The sequence below is a fragment of the Lagopus muta genome, chromosome 19, assembly GCF_023343835.1.
Source record: "Lagopus muta isolate bLagMut1 chromosome 19, bLagMut1 primary, whole genome shotgun sequence".
In the NCBI taxonomy this organism is placed as follows: Eukaryota; Metazoa; Chordata; class Aves; order Galliformes; family Phasianidae; genus Lagopus; species Lagopus muta.
The window spans coordinates 5,931,647-5,944,309 of record NC_064451.1 but is presented as its reverse complement, the minus strand read 5'-3'; the positions used below and the strand labels follow the sequence as shown (position 1 = coordinate 5,944,309).

The 12,663-nt window shown below is 45.1% G+C and overlaps 1 protein-coding gene across 5 annotated transcripts in view; it reads right to left on the bottom strand.

The window, feature by feature from the left end:
• The window catches only part of FUBP3 (far upstream element binding protein 3), a 35,777-nt gene that overhangs the window by 4,304 nt on the left and 18,810 nt on the right, over positions 1 to 12,663 (bottom strand). For all 5 annotated transcript variants that reach the window (XM_048966008.1, XM_048966011.1, XM_048966009.1 and 2 more), the window contains 8 exons: positions 11,813 to 11,911; positions 9,793 to 9,897; positions 9,321 to 9,423; positions 8,578 to 8,678; positions 7,210 to 7,351; positions 3,093 to 3,253; positions 2,204 to 2,277; positions 1,684 to 1,760 (listed from right to left, as the gene is read on the bottom strand). In XM_048966008.1, coding sequence (XP_048821965.1) covers positions 1,684 to 1,760; positions 2,204 to 2,277; positions 3,093 to 3,253; positions 7,210 to 7,351; positions 8,578 to 8,678; positions 9,321 to 9,423; positions 9,793 to 9,897; positions 11,813 to 11,911 — 862 coding nt within the window. The remainder of the gene's footprint in view (positions 1 to 1,683; positions 1,761 to 2,203; positions 2,278 to 3,092; positions 3,254 to 7,209; positions 7,352 to 8,577; positions 8,679 to 9,320; positions 9,424 to 9,792; positions 9,898 to 11,812; positions 11,912 to 12,663) is intronic.

Here is a 12,663-nt window from a genome sequence, read left to right as displayed (position 1 = left end):
AACTCAAGGGGTCTGGGCTTCTGACACCACTAAGCTCCAAGGCCATGGGCTGTGAGCACAAGACACAGCTCACAGACATTACAAAACGGGAGATTATTTCTCCCAGTGCCTGATGGGGAGGGCAGGACACCTGAGGGAGGCAAGGAAGAAGATAAATTCGCAAGGTGAGTTTCTAAAGGCATCTCTGAAGGCAATTAGAAAAGCAGGTTTCATAAGCATTTATTCCAAGGCTTTACGTGAAGCTGGAAGTTAAGGTTTTTTTGTAGAGCTTTCCCTGCTGCATTTCTTCCTGCTCTGCCTCTCAGGAAGGCTCAGTGCTCTTGGGAGAGCACAAGGAAGGACGTGAGCAGTGATTTGTATTCTTTAACAGGCTGGTGGGAAAACTCTCCTTCTCAGCACCATATTACCCCACTCCGGTGGAAACAAGAATTCTTTCCAAGCCCACCTATCCTGAAGGCACAACTGCTGCTGATTTTCTGCCTGTCTCCAGAGCTCTACAGAGGAGCACTGATTTTTAAACTGCAATTCCTGAGGAGTAGAAGCCCTCTCCCAAAGACACTGCCTCAAAGTTTAACACAAAGCCCCCAGTCCCATGCAGGGTTTCGCATGATGTCAAGAACACAGTGCTGAGGATTTCCAGATCTCAGATATGCACAAATTCATTTACATTAGATGTCAGCTGTGTCACAGGGAATCATAAATGCAGTTGCTGGCATTGTTACAGCAATTATTCTTCCATCTCAGACGCCTCAAAGAGAGGGAGTTTAAACTGAACTTAAGCACCTACTTCATTGCTGAACCAGTCAGAGCACTGAAAGGCATCTCAGTGCATCACATGAGCTTTGAGATTAACAAGTCGACTAGGAATCTGCTCAAAGCATCAGACTGCTGAAGACAGGGAAATGCCATTAGTGACAGACATCATCACTACAGCACCACGTCAGTTATTCTGAAATCTCATTCCAACCTGATGAATTTTGAACAGTTTTGTGAGAAAGTGGACACTTGGATCCCTGCAGAACAACAGCCAGTTTGATTCACTGTGTCAGTGGCCAAAGGACTAAGACCAGGAGCAGAAGTGATCTGGGTTCAGCTTCTGAACTCACCACTGCAGATGTTTGTGCACTGTCACTTGTATCTTAATGCTAATATCTGGCTGGTCATATTCCATGCTTTTAGTGCTGCAGAAGCTGAGCAGTTATCAGGTCCCAGAAGGAAATAAGAGGATACCACTACAGCCAGTGTGAATGAAGCAGGATAGGAGCCATGCTTTTCTTCTCCACTTCCTGCATCTATTTCCCAGCCTTTCTGTCAGTATGGGAATTAGAAAGGAGCTCATAAAGAATGTGTACCAAAAAAAAATATCAAGGACTGATGAATTAAAAAGCAGAGAGATGGGAGGGCTCACCACCAGACACTGTGTGCCTGTCAGGGAGAAGTGGGGACAGTGAGTGCTTGCCTGGAGAGTCCTCACAAGAGAAAGCTTAAGGCAGAAATGTTACAAAGTAGGTTTCTCCACAAAGGGAGCAGAAACAAGCAGGTAAGTACACTAAAAGCATTACTGGTTTTGGTGGACTTGGGCTCATTCCAACACCACCGCACACAAGTGGTCTTATGGCTCAATCTGTGTCTGGTGGCAAAGGGAACACCAGCCCTTCTCAAACCCAGGCCCTAACCACTTACTTGGGACTTGCTGTCCAGGCTGCTGCCACGTCTGGTAGGTACTGCCCCAACCCTGCGTCATGAACGCCTGAGGACCACTGCAGAGGATAAAAAGGCATGCTGAAGCAGACAATAAAATACTTAAGAAGAGATATGCATGAACTCAGCCAAAGAAACAAAATTATTACTTCTAGTCAGCAACTGCTGAGCAAACAGGAACATGGAACAGAAGGAAACGTGTAGCTGCAGCTGCTAACTGCATGGAAATTGTCTGTTTGTGAAGTCAAGGACACATGGTACTGAACAGCAAGTGAGGCTCCAGCTTCTTTCTACACTCACTGCATTGGAGACAGAAATACCTACCTTGTTTGCAATTCCATAGCTGAAATCCCTCCTGCAGTCAATCTTAAAGTTTTCAGCTCTCTCTTTAAAAGGCTGCACTTGCACACCACCCCCCCAAGGCCCTCCATACCTCTCTCAAGACTTTTACAGCTCCCAGCCACTCCCCAGAACCCATCTGTGACAAGATGCAGAAGCTTACTTTTGATGAGGTGTGGTGGGTGCTTGGTTGAACGGGCTCTGACCAAATCCTCCAGGTCCACCCATGCTGGTACCCTGCCATGGAATCCAGAGATATTTAATGTCAGCTCTACACAGAGGGAGGAGATAGTTAGCAGAGAGAAGACAGCCTGGGCTATGTTCCATTAAACCCCAGCTCCTGAAATGACTGATCTTCCAAGGACGAAGTTCTCAGGACTGTCAGCACCCTTCAGGAGCTCAGCTTCAAAAGCAACCCTGGCCAGCCACAAAGGGGCTAACAGGACTCCAGCACAGCTGGAAGTTTTCCTCTGAATAGCTTGGAACCTGAGGCTGGTACCAAGCCCTCTCCTCTCAGGTAATTCAACACAAAAGGTTGCTTTTCAGTTCTGCTATTCCCCAGTTCAGTATTTTCCTTACTTCCTTTTACCCAAGTTTCTCCCTTCAGTAGTGTTCTGGCCTGACATTATTAAGCTTCAATATCCCAGCACTGCATTAAGCAGAAGATAAACATCACCCTGGATTTGCTGGAGCAAGGAGCTCAGTGTTACTTTTAGGATTATGACGCCAAGATTATGTCATTTTCACACAGTAACACTGTAGTCTTCCTTTCAAAACCCCACTTGGCAGCCTCCTCAGCCTTAGCACAGTTGCATACTACACTTGATTATGCCAGCAGTCAGATCCTCCCGGGACCACAGCAAAAATTAGTCCAATGGATGCTCAAGGGCCAAAGCTCAAGATGGCTGCTAACAGGTAAATGGTTTTGAAGTTAAATAGTGTTAAGAGTACACAGTGTTCCACTTCCACCCCATAAGTCCAGGCCTACACGCACCTATGGGTGAAAACACTTCTGAAAGAGACAGATCAAAACCAACAGAGATGGGACTTACACCAACTTTCTCATCTATGAGATGCCTAGCGAGTTCAATTTGCTGGGGAACTCCTCTGATTGTGAATATTCGCACACCAGGGTCTGTGTTTGGAGGTGGGTTTCTCTGGAGCTCCACGTGAGCTCCTGACTGCTGATTTATGCTCTTGATGTTCTCACCACCTGAAGAGAAGAAAATCAAGGCAGGATATTCAGCATCTTTTTCCATAAAAGCATAACGACGTTTATGGCACACAGCCATTTAGATACAGCAGAGCACTGCCTCGAGCAGCACGGGGCAGCCTCAGCCAACACAGAGCTGATTTCCTGAAGACCTGCTAGCTCCCAGTCTCTTAATGAAATTTGCTTAACAAAAGCTTCAGCCAACACTACAATGGTTCGATTCTTCTTTTGGAAGCTGACACAACTTACAGACCAGCTCCACTCAACTGGAGAAATTAAAGGGTAACGGGAAGGAAAGGGTTTTGCAATTTTCAAATCACAAACCAAAACTGCCAGCCTGAAGTACAGGCAGTAAGCAGGAAGGAAAGCGAAGTAAAGTAACCAGAGCTTTTTGTTCGCTTTTAATTAAAAGGAGTCTCTAAAAATCTCCTCAATTTTGCTCACATTTCCATCTCTATACATCCAGCACAACTTCAAAAACAAACTGTGGATGTTGCAGACACTTGTTCGTTTCATTGTAATGGACTCGTGACCTTTTTAACATTTTAAAGCCTTTCTGGGGAAGGGAGGAGGAAAAGTTGCCAAAGGGCAATTAACTCTTTCTAAATGAATTTTAGAAGATGCATTTAACAAAAGGTAGTCATGTCACATCCCTGAGCAGACAACAGGGATTGTACTGTGTAGCCAAAGCAAAGCCACTCGCTTTCAGACAAGAATGGGAAAGCCACAAAATCGAGCCTCAAATCCCCAACGTTGTATTTTATGCTTTTGTCAGATGCAGATTCACACCGAGCCCTCCTGCCCTTGTTTTTATACATTAAGGCAGAATTTGAGCCAGCGATTACTTCATCTTCTTAATAAAAAGACAGGAAAATGGCACCCAAACACCTGAGATCACAAAGGAGTGGGACAACTTTCTAACTCAGGACAGTGGGGCACAGCTCACAGCTCACACAGCACACTACCACTATGTTTCCTCTTTCAAAAGTGAACTGAAATCCAAAGCATCCTCATCAGCCTGGTAGTGAGGAGAACGTAGATGTCGAGTTTTCTCTCTGCTCAGCAGTCACCACCAAGCTGGTTGCTGCTGGGGCCGTTTCATCAGCTCCCTCCTGGGCCGTAGGAAGGATCCTGCAGGTTTGCTCTCCAGGTTTGGTGGCAGCCTGCAAGCTCCCACCTCCTGTGTGCGCTTCGGTGCCCTTTTCCTCCTCACCCTCCGTTCTGCTACATGCCCAGCTGCCCCCTCCCATCCCAAACTCCCCTAGTTTCCAGCACAGCGTGCAAAGTGACGCAGCCAAGATGATGCTGCAAGGGCTGGAAGGAACTCATCTGCCCCCATAAAGCAGCGGCCGCTCGGCACATGGTGGCTGTCTGCAGCCGCATTCACAGCCCCGCTCCATTCTTCTACCTGATGGGGGGCAGAAGTGATCCAAGAGTGGCCCCCCAGCTGGACGTGAAATTGTAAAGCAATTAATCAAACCTGCTAAAAGGCAGAGCTGACAAGAGCCAGGCCAGCCACGTTATCTGTCAATATTGCTGTATTTATCATGGAAATCCAGCGGGGGCCCAGAGAGGCTGCGGTTTGTTTCCATGCACCACCAAGCAGAGAAAGCACTTGACATGTGTATGGTGCTTGTCTCCACCCTTCCTCGAGTCTTTCACAGAAGAAAAGCTGCACCTACCCACCCTCTAGAGGAAAAAGCTACGTACAGGATTTCCAGGGAGCCAGGAACTTCTTATCAGCTCATAAAGACTCAAACTCCAAAGCAAAGAAGCAATCCTCATGGGAAAGGAGCCCACACGCTGTTCGGACCAAGCTATGGCAAACCTCCCCATCCCTCTTCTCCTTGCTTCTGCAGTGCTGACACGAAGCTGGAAGCACAGCAGCAGTTACCTGGCCACATCTGATATCCTGCATCCAGGGGCCCAAGGTAAATAAATAACCACTGCTCAGGTGCTGTGTGTGCCCACAGAACCTGGCTGGATTGTACAGAGGGCTAACAGCCAAGCTCTGTGCCACAGCAAAAACACACACAAACACTACCAGCCAGAAACTGCCCAGAAACTAAAACAGGGCTGAGCAAAGATGTTGCTATTGGTGACTGTTTAAACCCCCAAATTAACATCCCCTCTGCATTATAATGCCCCATAGGCAGCAGCAGAAGAAACAAGAAGAATCAGACAATCTCTTGCTTCAGCAGAGACTGCAGTGCATCCATCCAAACCCAGACCCCAAAAGGCAATGCTACAGCCATCACTCACTTGACAAAAAAATGAATGCTGCAACAGTATTTAAGAGCACAGGCACTGTAAGAGCACCGACTGCAAAGCTACAAGCATTCAAATCACCATACAACTAGTAATTAGTCACTCCAGAAAGCTTCTGATCTGGCTGGGCAAGAATCCTTGTTTAGCTGTTGTGGAAACAAAGGTAAAAAGCCACCCTTCACCCTCACAGCGAGCCCGTGCCGGGCCTTGCACTTGAATGCTAGGACATCTAACTCCACTACCTGCATTTATCTTTTCAGCACATGCTCTCTGTAGTCACAAATGCTCCACTTCAGTGCACTGCTGAACAACAAGTGACCTTTTCTGTTCCTTTATTAAGGATGACTAATGGATACAGCAATAAAGTTTCATTATAATTTGATTTTTCCATATATATAGCTCTCACTCGTGGGCTTAAAATTTGCTTTGCTTGATCTTTACCCAGCTGGACCATTCACTGAGATAAAGTGCAATCACTCTGCAATATCTGCATAATGGGGAAGAGTCATACTGAAAAAGTTTTCTGGCTTGTGAACAGGTTTACAGCAAAGAAAAACATCTGAAACACACCTGACATGCCTGAGTTGCATACCTGTGCCCCTAGTCACCCAATTATAAAGCATTCAGGGGCCACGGGGGCCAGAGGGGAAACAAGCGAGGCGCAGCAGGGTTGTGTGGCAAGGGAAAAGGCCACGACACGTTTCATGGCAAGCTCACTCCTGCCCATCAGGATGGAAGGGAGCTAAGTGCCACTGAAACATGGCACAGTGCCCTCATGCCTTTGCCTCCTTTACCGTGGCAGCTAATCTGCTCCTATTCTGTGCGTCTCACCTCTGCTGACACTAAAAGCCAACTGTGACTACTTAAATGCTGGTTTAGGCATATGTCATTCTTCCTGAAATAAGCAGACAAAAAATTAAATACAATTCCGTTGATATGTCAGTGTCTTAAATCAAAAGCACTGTAAGAATTCAGAGCAACAGAGCTATTCCTGGCTCTAATTTCCTTACTGGCATTACCTGATGCTCTACAACAAGTGCTGCAGATGCTCTGGTTTTATGAGTGACTTGGCAGCACGCAGGTTCCTCGGAGAAAGGCCAGGTGCCTCGCCTGTGTGCTTTGCATGGAGCGATTCAATGGCTTAGGAAGCAACATACACTCCTCTGAGCAAGAAGAGCTGCAGATCAGGCAGGGCACCAGGCTGCTCTGCACCAGTCCCACACATCAGCTGCAATACAGACAAACCTGCTCCTTTGCTTTACTCATCACACAACTCAGGTTCATGGCTGGAAGCAGCTACAGTCATTACCACATTCATGTATCTTTCATTTTACTACATTGCACCCACAGAAATGCAGCATGCCAAAATGACTGTCCTGCTTGTCCCTGACAAACTGCCTTTTAAATGAGTTCTCTAAAAAAGGATGTGCAAATGAAACTCCTTTTCTCAGCCAGCTGCTTGTCGTAACAGGCTTGCCTGTCAGCTCTGCATGAAGAGCCTTCCTCACATATTGTGAACAAGGGCCTGGAGAGTACAATGATTGAGAACACCACAAGGTAAACAACAAAGAGAGCTTCCAGCTTACTCCTGCGCTGCACTCACCGGCCACTAAATAACTGCACTCATAAAAAACTGCCAGGCAGACTGAAAAATTGGAAGCTTGAGTATTGAGTGTCAGCAGACCTACCTTTGCCTATAACAAGGCCACACTTGTCAGCTGGCACCGTGTAGGTGATTTCCTGCATGCCCCCAGGGGTTCCAACACTCCAGTCCCCACGGCCACGACCTCTTCCCCGGGCTACAGCCAAGCTTCCAAAGCCATCTCGTTCCTTGGAAGGCAAAGAATTTCTGTCAGTGGTTTGTTGGTTTTTTTGCTTTTTGTTTTGCTTGCCTCAATACACATTAGAAACAAAATAAAGGAAGTTAAACTGCATTGTAATCAATGGCGCTGAATTAAGACATTCTTGGACTTTCATGTTCAAGACTTAGGAGCAATTTAAAGCAATGCCAGGGACGTGGGCTACGGCTGCCTTCCTGACTCAGGAAGATAAAACTCTTTTTTAAAATGCGTGCCTTTGTATCTGCTGAAATAAGCCTATAAACAAGCATCAGCTGCTTTTATTTAGCGATGGGAGGTTTGCTTAGAACAACCAATAATAGATCTTGGCACCGACATATGCACAAGTTAGCATCCAAACTCTTTCCAGTGTCATTCTTTAAAGAACTTCTGGAACTACTCAGCTGAAAGGCACAATTTCCAGAAATTCCAAAGGAAGCTTTTCAGTTCAAAGACACTTAAAGGACATACCGAGTTCAGATAACTAACTTCTCCTGAAGTAAAGGCCATAGCAGCCAAAGGCCACCAGGACAGATCTCAAAAATCTTACACAAGTATTCAAACCAAATCTCAAGGCAAAAAGAGAAAACAAGATTGAACCTTAATTGAGAAATTAGACCGTTCCAAACCTGATAATTAGTCACAATCTATTTACCTCCTAATAAAAAGGGAATATGCAACCTTCTCCACATGAGCTTGCCCTACTGCCTCGCTCATCTCCACTCTTCTTGCTCCAGGACAATGCAGTATGTTTGTGTCCAAGAAAACAGTAACTGCATACGTGAAAGTTTTTCACCTTCCGCTGCCTCCCACAGCCACCAGACTTGAGGACCAGAGACTGGAGAGGTGGCAAAGGAGGTGCTGTGAGCACTGAGAATGCTCTGCTGCCCAGAGTGCCCAGTCCTTCTGAGCAGAGCCTCCAGCCTGTCTCTCTGTAATGCTGGACTATGGTCCATTAGGTCACCATTTTCAAGTAGCTTTGAAAAACAGCTCAACATAGAACTACAGCAAAGCCTATTGATACTGCCTCAGAACAGGATACCCTCCCATAGCTCAATCAACCCTGGTCACATTTTAAAAAGCAAAAAAATCAAACCCAGCAGCTCTCTCCTTGGCCTACAAGAAGAAAAACTGAACACTGACGTTCTTCATCCACACAGCTGCATGCACAGACATTCTCCTATAAGCACTTTCCTCCCAGGAGCTTCCAGAACCCACCTGTGCTGTTAGAATAAGCTCACTGATGATGTGTGCTGCATGTTGACACCTATCGGGAAGCCCCATGACCTGTGCGACTCTTTCAGGACTAATCCCATCATCTGTGAAGAGAAGTGGCAAAGACTAAATTAAAAGAAGAAAATATCCACCCATCAACAAAAGCTTCCTTCCAGCACCACCACTGCCAGCAGCACTTTCATATAACACATCTAGCCCAAACTCTCTCTCCCCTCCACCTTCAGCCACACTTCCACATACTGAAAGGAGACAAAATCTCATTGCAGAGGGGACAGCATTTAAAAGACAACACTTTCAAATGTCAAAAAGTCATGAGAGAGATTGATATAATTTTAAGAGGACAAAGGCAGCTTTGATAGGTGATCAGACAGCCAAGGACCCAGAGAAAGTTACTTAGAATTAATCAACTCCTGATCTCCAAAGGCTTTCATGCCCTGAAGGAGAACTCCTTAACAGGAAACAGAAGTGTTATTTTGTTTGCCCATACAGTTACCATTCAAGACATCATCGTTGTGACATCTAACGTTTGTAAGTAAGATGTATATAATCTTACTTTCTGAACAACAGAAAGTGCACGAGGAACAAGTATGTCATTAAACAGCTTACAGAAAGAGACAATGCAGCTTTAAGTGAGGAAAGCCTAGCTGCTGTAACCTCAGAGCAGAATCACTGCAGCGATCCCAAACTGTGGTCAGAAAGCAATGGCTCTCCATCCTCACACAAACCTGGTTTAAATTGAATCCTAACTCCAGCATCATTCTGAATCTTTTTGATCATTTCTCCATTTCTTCCTATTACAATTCCAACAGCAAACCTGGGCACAGAGACCTGATGGGAAAGGCAAAGCAGTATGAAAGCTCAGAACTAGACTGAGTTACTCTGATTTAACAAGGAGATGGGCCATGTTAAGCAGCTCCAGGCTACACAAAGATATTCTGTAAGAAAAACAAACATGTGGCCACAAATTCCTTCCCCACTAAATGAACTCTGAGCTACAAGAATGCAACTTCAAACGACAGTTAGAAAAGTGCCATCTGGGAGTCCATGAGAACTCCCCTTCGCAGCCAGACTCACTTTTCTGGCAACAGAAAACAATGCATTTAAAAAAAGCTTACAGGTTACACATGAAACTTGAGGACTTCCACCCACTGCCCGTCCCACAGGGAGGTTAGCAGAGTACTTGTGAAGAAAACATACCTCTATGCTGCCTCCTCCCATTCTAGAACTGAAATCATTGCGTACGCCTCGGAAGTCTGCCTGATCTTTCTCTCGGATGATCTCCAGTACCATTTCCCTTGCTTGCTACATGGGGAAAGAAGTTACAGTTAGCTTAAAATATTCTGCTCGCCATCTCGGCGTTAGGGCCTCGATAGTGGCTAATTGACCACTGTCAGAGGAGATCTGCTTTCATCAGATGTAGAAGATGTCAGAGTCTGCCAGGTGCACGAGGCTGCAGTTTCTTTGTGCAATTGTGTACCTCAGTCTTTCAAAAGAGAGCTTTTGCTTTTAAAACAATCACTTTGTCCCCACTTTATTTTTTATTTTTTTATTTAATTGAAGGAAGATCCTCTCCTACTGGACAGAGCTGAAACCAGCAGTACAGCAGATGCTCTGGCAGCACAGTAGTCAGCATGTCTGCTAAGAGGCAGAGAGCACGTACAAGAAGGCAGGAGAGCAGCAGCCAGCTTACTGACACTCAAAGTTACACTCAAGTCTGCAGCAATCCAGCAAGGCTTTTTTTTGTGTGTGAAACAAATGCGTGTTCTTCCTATCTACTTGCAGCTCTCCAGGCCTTTCACAAACTTGCATGTATGCTCAGCTAGTAAAACCATACCTTGGAAATAAGCCAGCAGTAAGCCACCATTAAAAAAAAAAAAGACTGCCTGTTAAAGCCTGTACCACTGTTTCTGTCAAGGTTCAGATGCTTGGGTCCGATTTGAAAGTTTGAGGGATGCTGGCAAATCTGCCTCCTTTCCTATTCTTATGTATTTTCCATGTCCCCGGAGCATTTATTACAGAAATGGACAACTCAAGATACTTCAGAGATGCTAAGACAGAAATAAGGGCAATGGAGGTATTGCCTAGCGATGTGAGATAGTTAAGAACTCTGCACTTTGCAGCATGCAGAGATTCCCACCAAAACCAAGGACTCAATGAGCTTCTACAGTGCATTCTAAGTGTGCTGAACTTTAAATGCCTCAAAGATCTTCCAGTTTATGAAGCCTTCACAATTGCTTGCCATGATTTATGGCACAGAAGATGCGACAACAGCAAATGTTGCAAGGCAGAAGGAACCATCTGGAAAGCCTCAGCACTCACAGTATGACTTGGTTAAAAGCAGCAAGAATCTCATTAAACTTTCTACGTGTTTATACCTTTGCAATAAGTATAAGAACTGTGGAAATTAATACAACTGGGCTTTAGATTTAACTAATAAGTGGCTTGAAAAATTCTCTCCAAACATACCTGACCAGCAGCAATTGTTACAGCAGTTTATGATTAGGAAGATCCAATGAAACAGAACTACTTTTATTAGAGACAGGACTGCTAAGCCAGATTTAAGTATCCAGCAAGGTATGAAAGGCACTTGCTGGGAAGTGGAACGTGCCACACCTAAACTTTAAATCAAGAGCTCCTATCATGCTGCAATCTTCCAAGCTCTGCAGGATCATGGGTTTTTGCTTTGAAACCACAACACGACTGTATCTGCAGAACCCTGACACAAGGAGGATGACATATCAGCATTAAGTAAACCCCTTGGTTTCAGGAGTTGTAGTTTTTACTCTTTTTTTTCTACTTTTAATTACCTGCGTCAGTTGGCTGTCTGAGATATTGAGCCTTCCACAAAACTTTCTCAAACCTCTGCTTATTTGGTCACTGCGAACCCAGCTGCTTAAATAACACGCAGCTGTGACTTGTGCTTCAGGACTGGAAAGTTTTTCCACTCTACCTTCTCCAAACCTTCCTGTGTAGCTCTTCTACCCAGGTCTAATATCTACATGTAGTGAGAGCCCCCAGCTCATACTGTACACTGGCCAATACTCGCTTGTCCTTTGTTCTGACTCGTTCTATCAAACTTTGACTTCACAGAACAAAACCAGCAGGGAACATAGCATTTATGATGGATTTATAAAGGATTCGACTCCATTAGATGTCCACAAATATATTTCAACTTCCCCCCAACACTCTGGGGCAACTGCTTACTTTTATTACATACCTGTACTTTAAATGCATCTCCAGTAATACGGAGAGGTTTATCTGCTCCAGTAGGCATTGGACCATCTTGGATCATTATCATTTTCACACCTGTTCGCTCCTGAAGAAAAAGCACAGAGCACTTTGCTAAGCAGAGTGTCTAAAACAAGGGACTACTTTTGGTTACTAGACATTACGTAGGTCATGTTAGCAGCTTGGCAGAACGCTACTGTAGCTCTCCACAAGTACTTAGAACACAAATTGAGTAACAGTCCTAGTGTGTAAAGGACTGCCAGGAAGTGTGCTACTCCTGATGATCTCAAATAGGTGAATCTCTTGCAAAAACAGAACTCTACCTTGGCAACTGATTTCTCAAGCCCTTTCCAAAATCTGTAGCTGTCCACACATAGCAGTTACGTGATCAGCCTTAAAACTACTGGATGACAGAGGGCAACCAAAAAACCTGCGTTTTTGACCTAGGTTCCTTTCTGGAACCCTCTATCCTTTAAAAACTTGTACAGGATGTCAGCATAAAGAACACCTAGGAACATGGATTTATACATAACAAAACACTTAATTAGAAAGGGTGGGATGAGGAAAAAAAAGGAAGACAAATGCCAGCTTTATCACAGATCAACAACAAAGGAGAAGCAGAGCACTCTACAACAGCATGGCTGGCATTAAAAACTATTGCAGCAGCAGACTAGAGATAGACTTTTCTTGTCTAAGGGGTCCCATCCTGAACAGCACGCACCAAATGTTATCTAAAGCACGAGGTTTTTTCCCCACAGTTCTGTGGAAATTCCACTGCATGTGTAGCTGGGGCTAAACCGGTTTTTTTCTGCAACACAAGGTTGGGTCCAGCTTTCCGAA